Here is a 20,170-nt window from a genome sequence, read left to right as displayed (position 1 = left end):
GCACCCGGAGGAAACCCACCGTGAGAACGTGCAGACTCCGCACAGACAGTGACCCAAGCCGGGAATAGAACCTGGGACCCTGGAGCTGTGATGCAACCATGCTAACCACTGTGCTACCGTGCTGCCCATATCAGCCATAATTTGCTGTACATGAGTGATTTTGTTCAGGAAAGGTAACATAAGAATATGCTTCCTTTACTCTGCACCAACAATGTACGTTAAGGGAAAAAACATTCTCTGCTTGGCTTGTAGGCCAAATAACTCAGCCATCTATATGGCAGCTCTGAATGTGATTATCAATATGGTTGTAATTTCTTCCAAACACTGGGAAGTTTGGTATTTTGGATTTATGTCCATGAGCAGTGGACTCAAGATGGTCTGAAACTCATTTCAGGATCCTTATACCTCCCAGACAGACAAGAATTTGATTTCACTTTCTTGGACTGAATTCCAACACAACTTCCAGAGAGCAGATAATATGCAACGAAACAGAGCCCAGTATCACTGAGGCAGAAATCAAGTTCAATAATCAAGTTTAATCAACATTATCATTGCCAGTTGCTGGCTACCTTGAGATCCAACTCCCGAGAGTTTATATTGGCCCAGACTTGGCTTGCGAAAATAACAGTAAGTTTGTTGAGACAACCGTTATTAGTGAGTAAATAACCCAACACTGTGGCGGGGAGGAGGTACACTGTGAGCTGTGCATCATCAAAAATTTAAGGGGACCAGTTACACAAAAAACAACTTCCTTGGGAGTTTCAAGAAATTGTGGCATTTGCCCAGTCGGCATGAATTAAATACCCTGCAGTTGGGGTTGATATATAACAATGCAAGGGCATTTTTAAGGATAAGATTTATGTTCCTGGCTTGCTGCTCAACCACTCCAGTCCAAAAAGGCGACAACTGAAACCGTGGAATCTCATTCCTGTGAGTAGTAAATTGTCATTCGATGCTTTGAAAATGTATTTACTTTTTCACACCTAATTTCAAGCTGAAGGGCGAGAGAAATAAATCTCAGAGGGCATGCCATGGGATGCCCCACTCCTGCAAAGATAAGAACATAAGAACTAGGAGGAGGAGTAGGTCATCTGGCCCCTCGAGCCTGTTCCGACATTGAATGAGATCATTGCTGATCTTTTGTGGACTCAGCTCCACTTGCCCACCCAAACACCATATTCCTTTATTCTTCAAAAAAAACATCTATCTTTATCTTGAAAACATTTAATGAAAGAGCCTCAACTGCTTCACTGGGCAGGGAATTCACAACCCTTTGGGTGAAGAAGTTCCTCCTAAACTCAGTCCTAAATCTACTTCCCCTTATTTTGAGGCTTTGCCCCTAGTTCTGCTTTCACCCACCAGTGGAAACAACCTGCCCGCATCTATTCCGTTCATAATTTTGTATGTTTCTATAAGATCACCCCCCCCTGCATCCTTCTAAATTCCAAAGAGTACAGACCCAATCTACTCGCCCTCTCCTCATAATCCAGCCCCCTCAACTCTGGGATTAACCTAGTGAATCTCCTCTGCACACCCTTCAGTGCCAGTACGTCCTTTCTCAGGTAAGGAGACCAAAACTGAACACAATACTCCAGGTGTGGCCTCTCTAACACCTTATACAGTTGCAAACTCTAGACCATTGTCCGTCATTAGGGCCACAAGATATATTTGTGTCGCTCTGATGGCTGAAACACAAGGTAGCCTCGTGTAACACATTTATAATTACGGCCAGATATGAAACAGTGACGGCTACAGTATCTTCAAAACTTTCCATTCCAGATAGAAGGCATCAATGGACAATGCTGTGACACTGAGCCTTGCAGTTGCATGTGATCCTGGGTTCTGTTTCTCTGCATCTTACACACTGGGTAGAATTTCTTACACGAAATGAGATGCAGCTTTCTAAACAAACTAAGAAAATTAACTAGACACATCCACCAATAGTGGCTTTGAAAAAGTGCAGCTGATAAATCAGAAACCAGGGGGACCTTGACTGAGTTTGAGCAAACTTTACTGCCCTGGTTATAATATAAAAAATCATATTATAGCATACAAGGCAGTAGAGTCAGAAAAAGGATACAGGATTACCTTGACTCTGGCTAGATCGTGAGGGTTCAGGACAGAACCTTGGAAGAATTCCACCTGAGTGAAATGCCTTTTGAAAAGGGCTTCGAGCTCAAGGTTAGGGGAAATACTGGGGAGATAAAAGCAAATTGAGACAGTTAGTCAAAAGGTACATGCCAAAGTTTAGACACGATAAATACAAGCAGTGAGAGCCGAGCCTATGCTGTTGTAGTAATATTTTAATACAAAGCAATTTTGGGTGAATGTTAACACTGAGTAGAAATGGTCACCCTCCTGATCTAAGCTCCAGCATACTGAGACTGAGAGGTCAGAGTCTCACCTTACTTCTAGGAGTTAGACTCATGTTTTTAAGGTAGTGAAAAACTACCTTTTTGACCAAGCTTTTATCTAAATATACAGCCAGCTTAGGTGGATTGATCACGCTAGAAATTTCCCCTTAGTGACCAAAGATGTGTAGGTTAGGTGGGGCTACAGGGATAGGGCAGGGGATTGGGCCTAGGTCGGCTGCTTTTTCAGAGTGTTGGTGCAGAATCAATGGGCTGAATGGCCTCCTTCTGCACTGTAGGGATTGTATTCTACCTGTTCCAGTATCTCCTTCACGGCCATGGTGTCAGATCTTCAGCTGTGAAATTCCTTGGGATATTTTACATTCACCACCCCCACAGGCAGAGCATCTCCGATCATAAAAACTCTGCATGATGAAACAAACTCTCATTTCCCCTGGCTTTTTTTTTTGCCAATTATCTGAATAAGTTCCATGGTCACTGATGCCCCTGTCATTATTCCCTCTCTACTTTTATCAAAACCTCTCAATCAAAACCTTTCAATCATTTAGGTTCAGGTTCTGATAACCCACTGTGATACCTCAAAGTATTATTTTCCCAACAAAAGATTTTACTCCCTTCCCAAGAGGAATGATATTCTGCTCCTGTGCTTTCAACGGAATGCAGAGAGTCTAGGTCAGAGAACAGGGTACAAAACCCCAGCTCTGATTCTCCAACCCACCCTTTGGGGGGGGATGTATCCTTCATAGAACCTGATGGGACTTTACGCAGCAAACAAATATGACGAACAAAAATCTGCTTCGCTAGAAACATGTTCATTTGAGGCAGATTGATTTAATTTTCCTCCCTCGAGTGTTTTGGTCGGTACATATTGCACTCAACAATTTACATCAGTAACATCTTATACAATTCACTTGACACATTCCCTCAGCGCCTTAAAGCGTTCATGAGGGATTCTACTTGCCAACTAAGACCAATTGCTGGAGATTACACACTGGGAGCCGCGGGATGAAGATAAGTAGCGTTTCTCCAAAACGTCCAATCTAATTCAGCTCACGGCTGCTAGGAACGGATGAGAGAGGTGTCACCAAGATGGAGGATAAAGGTTTGCATGTCAGGGCTCTCTCGTGAGACAGAGTGTCTGCCTGGTGTCACTGTGGGCTGCGGTTAGTCCTCTCCCTAGGTTGGTCCTGTCGTAGCCTGTCAACTGGGGCAGCACAATAGCACAATGGTTAGCACTGTGGCTTCATAGCTCCAGGGTCCCAGGTTCGATTCCCGGCTGGGTCGCTGTCTGTGCGGAGTCTGCACATTCTCTCCGTGCCTGCGTGGGTTTCCTCTGGGTGCTCCGGTTTCCTCCCACAAGTTCCGAAAGACATGCTGTTAGGTAATTTGGACATTCTGAATTTTCCCTCTGTGTACCTGAACAGGTGCCGGAATGTGGGACTAGGGGATTTTCACAGTAACTTCATTGCAGTGTTAACGTAAGCCTACTTGTGACAATAAAGATTTATTATTAATTGCAGTGAGATGAGGAAAAGGGTCACTGAATCTTCAGCTGGGGAATGGCACAGATAACTCAAAGAAAGGGAAACTGGTGGAAATAGGTAGAAGGATTTTTTTTTTTTTAAATGATTTGTTCTAAATAAGAAAAAGAGGAATACTGTAACTAGTCTGACCATTTTCAAATTCAGGTCCAAAGATGATTTAGTGCCATCTACTGGTTCCATGACAAAATGCAGAGAGGTACAAGTGTATTTAATAATATTGAAATTGTAGGTAATTCTCAATTGGGATCTGAAAGGTTTACTGAACAGACAGGTCCGTTTTATGAAATTAAGTCTTTTAAATATTTTCTCTTTTTACAGGGTTAGGGTGAAAGAATTGGGCTTGCATTGTGACAGAAGTCGAGATCTGCTAGAACCTCGTCGGGTTCAGCATCATCTTCCTGTGGGAAAGTTGAGGAACCAGATTTATTCATGGGTTTGCTGTCCCCCCTCCCAAGGCATTAACCTCTGGTTGAGATATGGCTCCATTGGTGCCACGCACACCAGAGGTATTGCAAACCCAAATGGCTGTTTTCAACGTGCTCGTCCAGACAGCAATTTAGTCGCAACGCGGCCGAGTCAGATTCACCCCCTACTCAATGTTCACATGTATAAACCTTCCAGCAGTGCTCGTGACTCAGTGGACAGCCTGAGGCAAGCTGCCTCCTACCTAATACACGTTGGACTGGTGTGGGGTCTTGAGCACTGGCCCAAGATGTGGTTGGCCCACTCGGCAGGGTGGGTGGGTGGAGGGATGGGGGTTTGGCCTGGGATATTTTCTGCTTTCCGTGGGCTCACTTACTCACTGCCTAGTCTTGCGCAGCTTTTGATGGAGCTCCTGGGATCATTTTACATTATTACGATCCACATCCACAGTTTAGGAAAATCAGCAGCTACAGATGCTGCCGGGATGAAGTAAGTGAATTGCTCGGCTCCCCTGCCGATGTGTTAATCCAGCGAAACAGAAGACTGGAACCACAGGCAATGAATCAAATCATCACTGCTATCAATAATACAGCGCACAGTGGTCCAGCCAAAGCTCAGTCATGCTAATCTATTTAGCATCATTTCTAAAATGAGATGAAGTAGGGATGTCATTCGAAAAGATGTTTTATTTCAGCACACATACACTGCTTTAACATTGGCTATGTCCTTTCCAACAATAACAACTTCTGCCTTTAACATATTTAAAATCTCAAGGTATTCATGGGAGCAACTATCAAACATATTTTGACATTGAGCCACTTTTAAGGGGATATTAGGACAGGTGGCTAAAGAGGTAGGTTTAGAGTTGGCTCCGAAGGGAGAGGTGGTGAGATGGAGGGGTCTGGGGAGTGAATCCCAGGTCTTAGGGCCCAGGCTACTGAAGGCACAGGTGCCGATGGCAGAGAGAAGACAATTGGGGATGCACATTGAGGCAGAATTGGAGAAATGCAGAGATATCACAACATTGTAGCGACTGGAGGTGGTTACAGGGGTAGGTAACAAGCCTGTTGGGAGTTTTGATATTTGTCTGTGCAACTCATTGCTGCACAGGCTGTGGAGGCCAAATCACTGAGTGTCTTTAAGGCAGAGATAGATAGGTTCTTGATTAATACGAGGATCGGGGGTTATGGGGAGAAGGCAGGAGAATGGGGATTTGAAAAAGATCAGCCATGATTGAATGGCGAGCAGAATTGATGGGCCGAGTGGCCTATTTTTGCTCCTATGTTTTATGGTGGCACATTTATGGTCACACACTGGAGGTCTTTACTTCAGTGTTTAGAAGGACATCACATTAACAACGGTTCAGACAGTGGCTCCCAGTGTCTGATCTATTTAGGCCATGAGGTCTCGGGTGTGATGCCAAGCTCCAGATCCTAAATGAGTAGTGCCTCAAATGCCCACACCACCCTGGATCTAAGAGTGGAATTTTAGACTGACTACTGTCCAGTGCTTTATCTGATGCATATCCTTTCGAATTTTAGCTGTTGTGTGTAGTCAGCATTTTCAGCTTTTTTTGGTTAGGTCAACCCATGATGTACCGAGGACACTAAGTTGGGAAATAGATGAATGGGTCGTCAGTGGATGATAAGTTCACAAAATCTTATCGATTTTTAGGGTATGATCTTTACAAGCCAGTACAATATTGATAGAAAATTATAGCTACATTTGTATTTTATGGAGTGGGCAGCACGGTAGCATAGTGGTTAGCACAATTGCTTCACAGCTCCAGGGTCCCAGGTTCAATTCCTGGCTTGGGTCACTGCCTGTGCGGAGTCTGCACGTTCTCCCCGTGTGTGCGTGGGTTTCCTCCGGGTGCTCCGGTTTGCTGCCACAGTCCAAAGATGTGCAGGTTAGGTGGACTGGCCGGGCTAAATTGCCCTTAGTGTCCAAAATTGCCCTTAGTGTTGGGTGGGGTTACTTGGTTATGGGGAAAGGGTGGAGGTGTGGGCTTGGGTAGGGTGCTCTTTCCAAGAGCTGGTGCAGACTTAATGGGCCGAATGGTCTCCTTCTGCACTGTAAATTCTATGATTCTATGATTTTCTTTATCTTTCCAATTTTTTCAAAAACTCACACTGGCAGGGTGGGCCAGAGACAAGACGGTATCTTATCCAAGTAGCCAAGTGTGAGCCTGGACAATAAGTTAAGGGCATGCGATGTCTTTCAGTCCATTTCAGCTCTCCCATGGTTGCACTTTCCAAGTGGAGCCACTAATCAAGCTGGCTTGCTTTTACCCCAGCCCAGGAATGGTGTTCTGACCACTGGCACAGCCTGGGTTCAGCGGTCGAAACCGAAAACCTACGTCCTGCAATGTCTATACTCACGAAACCACCAATCCAGTTCAAACATGGCCTTCTAGCAATTGCTGGGTACACAACGTTGCATTTTTCAGACATTGGGCTTTCTTAAGAAGTATGTGAAGACATAGAAGCATGAAACAACGCCGCATTTGACACTTGTGTCCGTATCCCTCTCTCTCTCTACCCTATTTCACACGTGACTAACCAAAAGGTCACAAATGCGCAGGCTTCTTTCTTTTTTCAGTGTCTGGCTTTGGATTGAAACATGAAATATTTCAGTCAATGTCGGAGCGGTTCTGCACATCATTATTCTAATGTAAACCAAAGCTGTTACTTACTTGTGCAGAAAAACTATTTCTACGTTCACATCATCCCTGTCCTTGTGCAAGAAGTCCTTTAGAAAATTGGAGACACTCTCTAGCGTGATGTGTCCACACACCACTATATGCCTGTTAAAAGTGAAAGTAAACTAGGTCAACAATTAGTGCCAGAGTGGAGATCAAAAGATTCCTACATTAATGCAGTTCACCAGAGACACGAAATGGTGGTGTTGTGACAGAAGAATTTCTGTCTGTGAAAAAGCAGGGAATGCTCCTAATCTTTTAGAATCCTGTGTCCATCTTATAAGAGAGAGGGGAATACCAAATGCATCCGATAATTTAAACCCCATCAAGATTTCTAATCTGGCCCCGAAAGGCCTCTCCCCCCTCTACCTGATATGCTCCTCAAGTACAACACTAGTTTTTACTTTCCTCCAGATCAAACCCACATGAGGTACTGGGGATAAGATAGAAGCAAACAACCGATTCATCAAATGTATAATTCATCGAATCCTAGTCTGTAGTATTGGCACATCTGAGGTTGGCCAAAGCAATGCAATGAAATACTGGTCTGTCCACTCTCACTGACTTCAACAATAAAAGCCTTTCTTCTGCCACTTCCACAGGAGTAGCCAATCAATCTTGGGTTGAACCTGAAAGTACTGAAAGTTTAGAGGGTTTGAAACATTTTCAGTGAAAATACCAATTCCGCTTCGAACTGCAAATGGGGAAGAGGGTATAAAAGGATGAAGGAGAGACACTTATTTAAAAAAAAATTTAGAGTTCCCAATTATTTTTTTCCAGTTTAAGGGGCAATTGAGCGCGGCCAATCCACCTAACCTGCAAATCTTTGGGTTGTGGGGGATGAAACCCACGCAGACACGAAAGAGGCTTTTAAATACATCAGTGACTGTTTAGTGCTCAGTTTTGATGTCACTCAAACAATCATGTGCCACAGGGAAAGGCCGCAAAACATGTTTATTGCTATCTAAATAAACACACTGCCCCGAGTACAGTTCAGAATCAACTGTAAGAAGAAACTCACAACAGTCACACATCACCCGCAGCAAGGAATTAAGAGTTTACCCAAAGTCCAAAGCTGCGGGGTATCCCTTTAATATTTGGTTTCACTTGTGTTAAACAAGGGCCCAAAAGTGTTCACACACCCTGATGAATGTATAGCTTCTTTCACTAGCACCTTAAAGAATCACACTGGAAATGATGAAAAAGCATTTGAAATGTGATAAGAATGGAATATGTAGATCTGTGAATATCACAGCAATCAGATTAATCCCAGAGTATTACGGTTTGGGTGCAGTGCAAGGTTTTCTATCATGTGCCGAGACTGATGAGGAGAAATCAATTGTCAAGTCTGATAAAAGTCTAACAGGATATTGAAGAGTTACTGAGGTGACATGGTAGATTTACTGCCAGACAGGCAGAGGTATATCGATGGATGTGAGGCAATTAGACAGCTCTCAACACACAATTTCAAAAGAGAGTTGAGAAAGTAACTTATCTAGCAAGACATGTTGAACCAGGGCTGATAACCATTTAAGTTGACAGACTAAGAGAACTAAAATCAAGTTTGATAATCCCCTTAATATACCCAATACAACAGCTCCAATTAAACACCAAGACAAAACACAAACCAATAAGTCTTTTCACATACTCTACGCACCAACCTCAATAAATGCCTTTAAAAACAGCACACTAAATAATAAACCTCTTCTCATACCACCCCCAATAAACCCCTTCACATACCAACCCCAGTAAACCCCTTCACACACCAACCCCAATAAACCCTTATCTACTAATATACATGACAAGCCCACTGACTCCCACAGCTATCTGGACGACAGCTCTTCGCACCCTACACCCTGTAAGGACTCCATCCCTGTCTCTCAGCTCCTTCGCCTCCATAGCATTTGTTCCGATGATACCACTTTCCAAAATGGTACTTCGAAAATGTGTTCCTTCTTCCTCAACCGTGATTTCCCACCTACCGTTATAGGGCCCTTAATGGTGTGCGGTCCATCTCCCGTGCCACGACCCTCGCCCCCTCCCATCCCTCCCAGAACAAGGATAGAGTCCCCCTCTTCTCACATTTCACCCCACCAGCCTCCGTATGCAAAGCATAATCCTCCGCCATTTTCACCAACCCCAGCATGATGCCACCACCACACACATCTTCCCTTCACCCTCTATCAGCATTCCACAGAGACCGTTCCCTCCGAGATAATCTAGTCCACTCCTCCACCATACCCAGTACCTCTCCCATCACCCGTGGGACCTTCCCATGCAATCGCAGAAGGTGTAACACATGCCCCTTTACCTCTTCCGTGCTTAATATCCCAGGCCCAAAACACACATTCCAGGTTAAGTAGCGTTTCACTTGCACCTCGTCCAATTTGGTTTATTGCATTCGCTGCTCCCAATGTGGTTTCCTCTATATCGGAGAGACCAAACGCAGACTGGGTGATTGCTTTGCTGAGCACCTTCGGTCTGTGTGCATTCAGGACCCTGGCCTTCCTGTTGCTTGCTATTTTAACACAACAGCCTTCCGGTCTCAACATCGAATTCAACAACTTCAGATGATCATCTCTACCCCACCTCGACCCATTTATTTTCATCCCATTTCATTTTAATTGTTTTTTACCATTTCTTTCTCTCTTGTCTTTCTTTATATATATACACCCCCCTTTAGCTTTGACAAAGGGTCACCTGGACTCGAAACGTTAACTCTTTTCTCTCCCTACAAATGCTGCCAGACCTGCTGAGATTTTCCAGCATTTTCTTTTTGGTTTCAGATTCCAGCATCCGCAGTAATTTGCTTTTAAACCCCTTCTTATACCAACCCCAATAAACCCTTCACAAACCACATTCACAGACCAATAAACCCCTTCACATCCCACCCCCAATAAACCCCTTTGCACACCAACCCCAATAAACCCCTTCGCAAACCACATTCACAGACCAATAACCCCCTTTACACACCAACCCCAATAAACCCCTTCACACACCAATCCAATAAACCCCTTCGCAAACCACATTCACAAACCAAAAAACCCCTTTGCATATCACCCACAATAAACCCCTTCGCGTATCACCCCCAATAAACCCCTTCTCACAGCAACCCCAAAAAACCCCTTTGCACACCACATTCACAAGCCAAAATAAACCCCTTCTCATACCACCCCCAATAACCCCCTTCACATATCACCCCAATAAACCTTCTCACAGCAACCCTACTAAACCCCTTCGCATATCACCCCCAATAAATCTTCGCATATCACCCCCAAAAAACCCCTTCACAAACCACATTAACAGACCAATAAACCACTTCTCACACCAACCTCAATAAACCCCTTCTCACACCAAATCCAATAAATCCCTTCGCAAACTATATTCACAGACCAATAACCCCCTTAACACACCAACCCCGATAAACCCCTTCGCGTATCAGCCCCAATAACCCCCTTCACACACCAACCCCAATAAACCCCCTTCTCACACCAACCCCAATAAACCCCTTCTCACAGCAACTCCAATAAACCCCTTCACAAACTATATTCACAGACCAATAACCCCTTCACACACCAGCTCCAATTAACCGCTTCAAATACCATCCCCAATAACCCCCTTTACACACCAACCCCAATAAACTGCTTCACATTCCAACCCCAATAAACCCCTTCGCGTATCAGCCCCAATAACCCCCTTCACACACCAACCCAAATAAACCCCTTCACACACCAACCCCAATAAACCCCTTCTCACACCAACCCCAATAAACCCCTTCTCACAGCAACCCCAATAAACCCCTTCACAAACTATATTCACAGACCAATAACCCCCTTCACACACCAGCTCCAATAAACCGCTTCAAATACCATCCCCAATAAACCCCTTTACACACCAACTCCAATAAACCTCTTCACAAACCTCATACAACAACCCTGAAAAGCCTGCTCGAAGAAGTTGTAAATATCCAGATTCACATGTTTGCATGAGGTATTGGAGGACAGTCGCCACCAGTGCATCTAGCCTCAGCAGAAGAAGAAAATAAAGTTGGGGTCAAATACAAATTTGATTGTCAGCTATAAAAATTGTGAAGTGTTGAGAATGTATTTTGATTATAAAAGTTGGGTAACTGCTGTAAATTCGAACTTGTCTAAGAGATAAGCAAACAGCATGTTGTCACCTGGGAATCCTCAATTTCACTGTCCGTATGTAAATCCATGGCGTGGCGGGGTGAGGGGTGGCATTATTTTCACGTGTGGGTTGTATATTGCAATTTTACACTAAAATAATAGACTAAGCAAAACGTAGAACAACGTTGGCAACAGCGTTAACTGCAGTGATTGTCATTGGTAAATGTGCTGCACTTCAGGGGTATTTCTAACTTGCTAAACAAGTAACTAAGTAATTATGGTGGGATTTTGAAACAAAGATGCAATAGACTGTGACAAACAGAAAATGTATGAGGTGGCTGGTTTGCATTTTTAACATGACAAGTCGATCAATTAACTTGTGTTGAGGCTCGAGAGAAGGAGCTACAGCGCTCTAAGTTTTACCTGGCAGAGGGTGGGCCAGATTGTGAGGCCTCAGCTGCATGAAATAATGTACAAAAAGCACTGTGAGCAGAAGGTGCTACACAGCACGTCATCCAGCATCTGAAAGGGAATGGGAGGCGAATGGTATAGATGCTCTCGAGTTCCAAGGCCCTTTCACTTTCAGATGCTGAATGACGACCTTTTATTGTTTTTATGTCAGATCTCTTCACATTGTCCTTTCCACTTCACTGTCAAGCTAAGAATCGTACAGGTATTTTCCTCATCTCAAAGAGTTTTTAAAGCACAAAAAAGGCCCTTTGCCCATCGTGTCTGCGCTGGCCATCAAGCATTACCCTAATCCCATTGTCAGGCACTTGGTAGCCCTGTATCTAAATACTTCTCAAGTGTTGTGAGGGTTCCTGCCTCTGCCACCCTTTCAGGCAGAGAGTTCCAGATTCCCACCGGGTGGTAAAGTCATTCCTCAAATCCCTCTAAACCTCCTGCCCCTGACCTTAAATCTATTCTTCTGATTATTAACCCCTCTCTGCTGAGAGGGAAAAATTCCTCCCTATCTATGCCCCTCATAATGTTACACACTTCAAGTCGGGTCCCCTCTCATCTTCCAATATACTTTCTTGCATTCACCATTATTTGTACATTACAACAGTAACCACACTTCAATAATTACCTCAATGGTTGTAAAGTGCTTTGGGAAGACCTCAGGTGGTGTAAGGCGCTATTTAAATGCAAAGTCTTTCATTCTTATACTGCCGGCTAGAATATATGTAGCTTTGACTTTTAGTGCTAAGTGTCACAGATGTTGACAAGGAAAACTGGTATGTGGAGTATAATTATCTATGAAAGCTGCCATTATTTTGCTCTTTCTAAAACACTGGTTGAACTCACCAGTGAAGGACAGATGCTTCATCCAGACTGCTCTTGGCGAGTTTGAAGAACATTATGTGATTAGGATCTCATGGAGGCATTTCAATTTAAAATACGATTCTTAGCTTGACAGTGAAGTGGAAAGGACAATGTGAAGAGATGCAGATGTTCTTGGAGGAGGCAAAACAAAGAAGTGAAACAAAAGAGAGCGTTTCTCCAAAGAGCCTTTTGTGATTGTACAAGAGAGCATGTGTGCGCATGAGTGCATGCATGTATTTTACATTACTGTGTATATGTTTGTTCTGTTTAATTTGTCTCATTTGTACCACAGAGCTACTTCAAGTCAGAGTTTTTTTTAATGGCCTTGGCTGTGGCAATCTGCCCATTTGTTTTATATCTGCAGATTCTACGGCAATAGCAGCAAAAGACAAACAGCTGTGGTTTGCATGTCCACATTTGTTTGCAGATTGCAATTTGCGACTTGCCTTTCTGACTTTCATTTTCCAGTAAAGTTGTGAAATCTGGAAACCACATCCAGCACAATCCAGCAGAGCAGTTATTTCCAGTTCTACTTTGATACAGCGGCATCTGAATGTGGGCTGTGAGAATCAATCACATCTTCATGTGGCTCTTACAGAGGCAGCAGCATCAACCAATTTACCTCACACCCCGACAGTGTTCTGAAATAAATGTAGCATTGGAGCACGTTTAACTAGATAACTTGCCTGAATGGAGTTTTGCCAATACTATGAACCATACTGTGGAGTGGAAGAGAGGCTAGGAGGATTTTTCTTGTGTGTCCTAATTATTTTAATTTAAATTGTGAGTATTGCTCCTGCCTCTGGGCACTCGTCAGAAGTTACTCGTACGAGGAAAACTGATCTAACATAAGACACTATGTTAACTGTTAACAGTTAGCACTGCTGCCTCTCAGCACCAGGGACCCGGGTTCAATTTCAGCCTTTGGTGACTATGTGGAGTTTGCACTTTCTCCCCATGTCTGCGTGGGTTTCCTCCGGGTGCTCCTATTTCCTCCCACAGTCCCACAGTCCAGGTTAGGTGGATTGGCCATGCTAAATTCTCCCTTAGTGTCCAAAAGGATAGGTGGGGTTGCTGGGTTATGGGGATGTGGGGGGGGGGGGGGGGGGGGGGGGTGTGGCTAGGTGGCGTGCTCTTTCAGAGTGTTGGTGCAGACTCTATGGGCTGAATGGCCTCCTTCTGCACTGTAGGAATTCTATGATTTGATGGTGTCTCCCTCCATCAGATCAACTGTTGGCATTCACTGTATGGGCTCAGCCATGGAGAGTGGTTACTCGCGCATAGTAACGGAGGACTCTTGTGCCTGTAGAATTCCAGCATCAGTTAACACTGCAGAAAAGAGGAGGATGTAACTGGTGAAAATATTTCTTTCTTTGAGCTGTTTTAAAGGGCCCAGAGTGTGAAACCTCCGTGGTCGGACCACATAGGTGACCCCCAAGATGCGCTACAGGATGCCTCAGATGTCCCGACTACTTGGGAATTTCCCAGGAAGTATGCACTTCTGATGGGAAATTTCTCGGAGAGTGGACCCCTCTGAAATAGCCTCCAACTCAGGGATAGAGGCAGAGACTTTGGATGTTTCTGACTTACCCAAATAGTTACCGAGGAAAGGTTAGAAGGATTAAAAGCAGTTCCAACTTCTGAATGACTGTATTACTGACTGCTAACCCCCTCCCCATCCACCAACTCCCCACTGGAACCCCCAACTGCCGCCACATCACTACCCCGACTACCCCCTTGGCCCTCCGACTCACCCTTAGCCCCCAACAATCACCCCAAACCGCAACTACCTTCCAGCTTTACTACCCCACTCCCTGACCTCACTCCCCGACCCAATTGCCCTCGATCCGACTACACCCCTGCCCTGGCCCCACTACCTCCCCTGAGCCACCCGACTACCCCCGACCTGCCAAACATACTACCCCTCACCCAATTGCCACCCTACCACCCTCACCCACTTACCTGCCACCCTACACCCTCACCTACCACCCTAGTTTGGAAGGACCCTCCACTGGAAGAGAGGCCCAGAAAATTGTTGGAAGGTAAGTAGGTAACTGTGTGTCTGATCTCTGTGGGTGGTGATTAGAGGTTCTGACACAGATCTGAAGCACTGGGCCATACCGAGTGCATTTGATTTTAGCTACTTTTCAGTTCCCAACCTCTGACGTCGTCAACATCTGACTGAGATATTGTTCGATGGACATCATGTCCTGTGATACCTCATGGAAATAATCATTGCTCATCACCATGCTCAAGTATCGGTGTGATATTCTGCTGAGGAGACATCACGATAACTGAGCTTAACCCAAAAGCAATATTCACCAGGCACTTTTCTGCCAGGAAACAAAAGGTAGCAAACAGGAGCAAGAATTCTGGCTGAAGGGCAGCACGGTGGCGCAGTGGGTTAGCCCTGTTGCTTCATGGCGCTGAGGTCCCAGGTTCAATCCCGGCTCTGGGTCACTGTCCGTGTGGAGTTTGCACATTCTCCCTGTGTTTGCGTGGGTTTCACCCCCACAACCCAAAGATGTGTAGGGTAGGTGGATTGGCCACTCCAAATTGCCCCTTAATTGGAATAAATGAATTGGGTACTTTAAATTTATAAAAATAATTCTGGCAGACATTCTCCTCTCTACCTTGGACCAGGTTGTAGCATTCTGGCCTCATGAGATCAGTTAAGTCATCAAAAATCATAATTTAATACAATGTAGAAGGGGGCCATCAAGTTGGTGTTAGCACTTTCGAAGGGCAATTCAGTTAGCCCCATGTCCTGGCACTTTCCCCATATCATGACAAATTTTCTCCTTCAAATATTTACCCAATTTCCATTGAAGGCTACTAATGAATCTGCTTTCACCACCCTATTAGACAGTGCATTTCAGTACTAACCATTGGCTTCAAACAAAAACAAATTCCCCTCAGATCACCTCTGGTTCTTCTGCCAATCACCTTGAATCTGTGTCCTTTGACTATTAATCCTTCAGCTATCGGAAACGTTTCTTTTTTATTTACGCTATCTAATCCCCTTCATAATTTTAAACAGCCCGATTAAATTCCCTCTTCGCTGCCTCTGCCCTAAGGAAAACAACCCTCCTCCAGTCTATACACACACAAAACCATAATTAATATCCATTCATGGAACCATTCGAGTGAATCTCTTCTGCACCCTCTCCAAAGCCTTCACATTCTTCCCAAAGTTTGGTGCCAAGAATTGGACACGATGGACTAGTGTTGTCCTTGGGAGACTCATTTAAAGAACAACGTTGAATTTAAGCTGCTGAAATAACTAAATTATTTTTACAAAAGCATGGACACAGAATTCCAATAATATCGCAAGAAGAATCAAATGCTCTGAATGATCTGGAGTGAGTTTAATATATCTAAGATTTGGTCAGTGGCAGAGCCACTGCTGCGGCTGCAAGGGAGGAGACAAAGTTAAGGCAGCAAAAAAAAAGGAAATGGTCAATAAAACTTAACATCTGTATGGAGGCCCAGGAATGGGGTTTCAAGGTGGTAAAAATGAATTATTGAGGAGTCAGATAGCAGCACAAGCAGTCAATTAAATACGAAGAAAAACATTTAATCTTTTTTATAAATTCAAATCTCTGGGCCTTTAAAAGAAGAGTAATTAGATAAACACAGAATCCAATAACTTTTTTTTACAATTTAACAAAACATTAAGCAACATTACATTGTGTGAAGTTGTGTAACTTTGATTAGAAGATGAAAGCACATCTAAAGTAAGCTGGTCATTAGATGAGTTCCCAGTAGATGCTAATTAACAATTTGGAAAATATTCAATATAAGTCACCTCCATTATTAATGGTGTAAAAATATAATCCGACTAAAGCATCTTCAATCACATGGAAACATATTTTAGGGAAGCAATAGCTTCCATAACCATTTCTTCCAACGTATTCCTGTTGAGTGTACAAGGGGTTTCAGGCTTTAAGCTCCTGTATACACTGCTTCCCCTGGTAGTCAAGAAAAGGCTCAAATCATGAGTAAAATTAAATTAATGTTAAAGACAAGCTGCTACTTTTTCATCGTTTTGAATGTCTTCTGGTACCCCAAGCATGAAACACCATTTCCAGAATAGCCAAGAACAGTTATCCAGGCCTGTGGAAGCTGATAGGAGCCAAATGGGAGGAACTGAGTTGTGAAAATAAATATTAATGTTCATTTTGCGTCTCCCTCCCACCCACTGCTCTTTTTACACCTGCCCGAGTGGGAGCTTGTCACATGGGGTTTTTGTGCCCGGCTATTCAATGGTCAATCATGCTGGTGCATCAATCACTGTTCTCCATAACTAAATGGAAGAGAGATAGGATGCTGAAGGCCATTAGTTCTGGGGCCCTGTAGACACTTTCAAGAACTAGGTCCTTGAGGGAGAGATTGAAAAATGCTGGCTGTCCCCCAAAGTTACCACCGACAGCCTTAACCATGAAGTCCAGAGTCCCAATGGTTTGGGAAGCTCTACAGAAGTATTGATTCCATAATTGCACAGCTTGGATAAATGGAGCCTTTTCTGTACCACCAGGGATTTTGACATGTACCCACCACCAGACTGCCAGACACCTGATGCATACCCAAAAATAGTCCAGCAGGACTTGGAATATATACCCACCACCAGACAGCTAATATATACTCACAAATAGCATGGCAAGATTCAGATTTATTCCCACCACCAGACATCTGATGGATACCTGAAAATACCCTGCAAAATTCAGACATGTATCCACCAGCAGACAGGTAAAGCCCGACAATATTGAAATACATAACTGGACTGTCAGAGTTCAGCGCACACACCTTTAAATTGTCCAACATTGATTGCCAATCAGCGATCGCAATCTTTAGAAGACTTTTGCACACAAATACATTGCATCAAACAGTTTGGGAGTGATTTGGATTATAAATCGGGGACTGCCCTTTTCCCAGACAGCCACCATTTCAGATGCAAATCCACCACCATCAGGGTGAGCGGGGAAACACATTCTCAGTCCCAAAACTCCATGACTGAGATTGAAAATAAAGCAATAAAAATACCCTTACCTTGTTGTAATGGAGAAAAGCATTCGGTGCTGTCACAGGGTGAACGGTCATCTCAATTGGGTACCATCTAACTTTCCTTCCTCTATTTTGTTACTTTTAACTGAATTATGTGAAGAGGCTATTTTGGAACAGATTCCACACTGATATTTGAATGCAAGAAATTAATAAAAAAATATGTAGAACTGAAACAATTCAGCCATTTTGTTGATGCAAATTTTGAAATTGGAATCCTTGGGCGGGATTAACTGACTAACCCGCCGCATGGTTTTCTGCGGCAGAGGTAGCCGACCTGCAGGATTTACTAATCCCGTTATTGGTAATGGGATTTCCCATTCCCCTCGTCGCTGGGAAACCTGTGCTCCCACCTGGGATAGGAATACCCCGCCGGCGTGAACCACCAGTAAATCCCACCCTTTGTTTACATTAGTTCTTTGTGTCAGCAGCATGTTGTATGTAGCTGGTTAACCAGACATTTAATATAATGAAAACTTTCCCAAGCTTGGTTCTAAGACTACTTAACTGGTATTTCTATTCGCTCCCATTAAAACTGTCACAGGATCATTCTACATTAATACGACAAGAGTAGCATAGCATGTCTCAGACATACCACCCAGTACCCTTGATAATGCCGACTGGCAGGAAGCTCAGCTGATCATTGCATGTTGCTACCATTCCTGTTTTCTGATGATCTACCAAGTATTTTAAATCCTGTGCAGATTAAAAGTGTTATTACACCGCAACAGCACGCCACTCGTGAAATCCAAGGAGATTACCAGGTCCACTGATGGCGAGCTGCGTGCTGGCACCAGCTTCAGCTAGTAGGTTGCCGCAAGCATACAATAAAGATTCAACTCATCCCAAATCTGAAAGGGAAAGAGGCAAACCGAGCCATTGGGCCCAATTGTATTTCTGGTGAATCTAACCCTCTCTGCTTGCTGTGGTGCAGATCCAACAGTGATCTTTACTCGCCATTGGCGATCAATGTGTCATATCCTGATAGCTCAGAGGCTGACAGCATTGACATTGTTAAGAGCCAGCCATTGTTTCAAACAAAATACTGATCAAGCAGCAGCTAGGATGGTGGTGGTGGAGAATATGATTCTAATCCCTTAAATTGAGCACAGGGCATCTGTTCCCGAGCGGTAATTCTGAAAATAAGAGTAATACGAAGGAGAGAAATTTCCTGGAGTTAGATCCATGCGAGTTTTCCAGTGGATCAACGTTTTCAAGTCTCTGGATGTGGGAGGGAAACAGAAACACAACCAATGACTGACAAACATAGGGAGGGGTATGGATAGGCCCTGGTGACGTATGTGGCTGATATCTGGCAGTCCATTTATTTATTTTTGTTGGGCTGGGGGCAGGGCTTGGGAAGCAACTATGTAACTGACCTGAGTTATCATAGTGCTTCAATTTGACAAATACATCAACATATACATCTCGAGGGGCAAATTCAAGTCAAAACCCTCAGTGGACAACCCAACTGAGCAAAAGAACATTATTGGAAACAGGCAGCAGTCAAACACAATTAGCATGTACATTAAGGAGGAAAGAAATAAACAATGTAACAGAAAGCCCAAAGACGTAACACAGTGGAATTAACCAGGGTTACGGTGAGTTAACATGCAAATGCAGCCATGCAGCACAGAGCCCCAGGGGCAGACAGGTAAAGAGCAGCTCCAGCATCAGCACCAGACTCCGCCACACCTCCGACTACTGCTCTAATCCGCATCTCATTGCGTTAAGTGCATTAAAAGCATAGCCCTCCTCATAGAAAGTGCCGCTGGCTGTCCTGTGGTAAAGTCTCTTAAGGTATGCAACAGTTTTAGACATTTCAGAAGATGGGTGATGGGGAAACCTCAGTATATTTTGCTACTCGTGTCAAACTGCATCAGTGGCTGCCCGCTAGGCTGCCCTGGATTCATAGCAATGCAATTCCATAATGTCAGGGCAGGCTTTACTTTTTCTAACTCTCATTGCTGAACACTTATGAATAATGACGGCTAACAAACTGCAAACTCTCTTAATTGGTGTTTAGACATTCTGTTGCTGTGCAAAATGAATGTTTATGTTGAGTGCTATGTTGATATGGTAAAATTAGAAAGCTGGAAAATAAGTTGTTTATAAGATGTCACTTTGCATCAACTTTCTCTTTAGTAAAAAAAAAAGTTGCAATTAAACGAAAGGCAAGAACTGCAGCCAGCTATCATGGCTGAGGCCAGAAGCCACGCTTGCCAGCTGTGCTTTAAGACATTGCATGGCTGGAAATTACTACCACATGGTCTTATCTCCTGGGCAGGGAGTCTAAATGTTCTGACAATTTGTTCTCTGAACATTAGCCTCCAAATGAAAACCAAAATGTTGGCCAAACATAACATATCGTCAATCTTCTCCTGCTAATGGGGAAATGAGACATAAAACAAATGATGCTGACTTTCACACAGTGTTTCTCAGCTATATAAGCGCTGATGCAAAGTCCAAGTGACTAAAGGTCTTAAAAACTTTACGCCAAACATAAATTAATAACTGTTTCACAGAATTTTATCTCCACCAGGCAGTTTGTGTGCTGATGAAAGAGCTGAGTTTCAATTAGGGTGGGATCAAAAATCTGACGGAATTCACAAA

The 20,170-nt window shown here is 43.8% G+C and overlaps 1 protein-coding gene across 26 annotated transcripts in view; it reads right to left on the bottom strand.

Annotated features, from left to right (window-relative positions):
• The window catches only part of kcnma1a (potassium large conductance calcium-activated channel, subfamily M, alpha member 1a), an 838,366-nt gene that overhangs the window by 245,096 nt on the left and 573,100 nt on the right, over window positions 1–20,170 (bottom strand). For all 26 annotated transcript variants that reach the window (XM_038783288.1, XM_038783287.1, XM_038783293.1 and 23 more), the window contains 2 exons: window positions 7,035–7,145; window positions 2,089–2,194 (listed from right to left, as the gene is read on the bottom strand). In XM_038783288.1, coding sequence (XP_038639216.1) covers window positions 2,089–2,194; window positions 7,035–7,145 — 217 coding nt within the window. The remainder of the gene's footprint in view (window positions 1–2,088; window positions 2,195–7,034; window positions 7,146–20,170) is intronic.

Source organism: Scyliorhinus canicula, chromosome 22 (assembly GCF_902713615.1).
Source record: "Scyliorhinus canicula chromosome 22, sScyCan1.1, whole genome shotgun sequence".
NCBI classification, from domain to species: domain Eukaryota; kingdom Metazoa; phylum Chordata; class Chondrichthyes; order Carcharhiniformes; family Scyliorhinidae; genus Scyliorhinus; species Scyliorhinus canicula.
The sequence above is the reverse complement of the archived record's forward strand: the minus strand, read 5'-3'. Positions and strand labels throughout refer to the sequence as shown.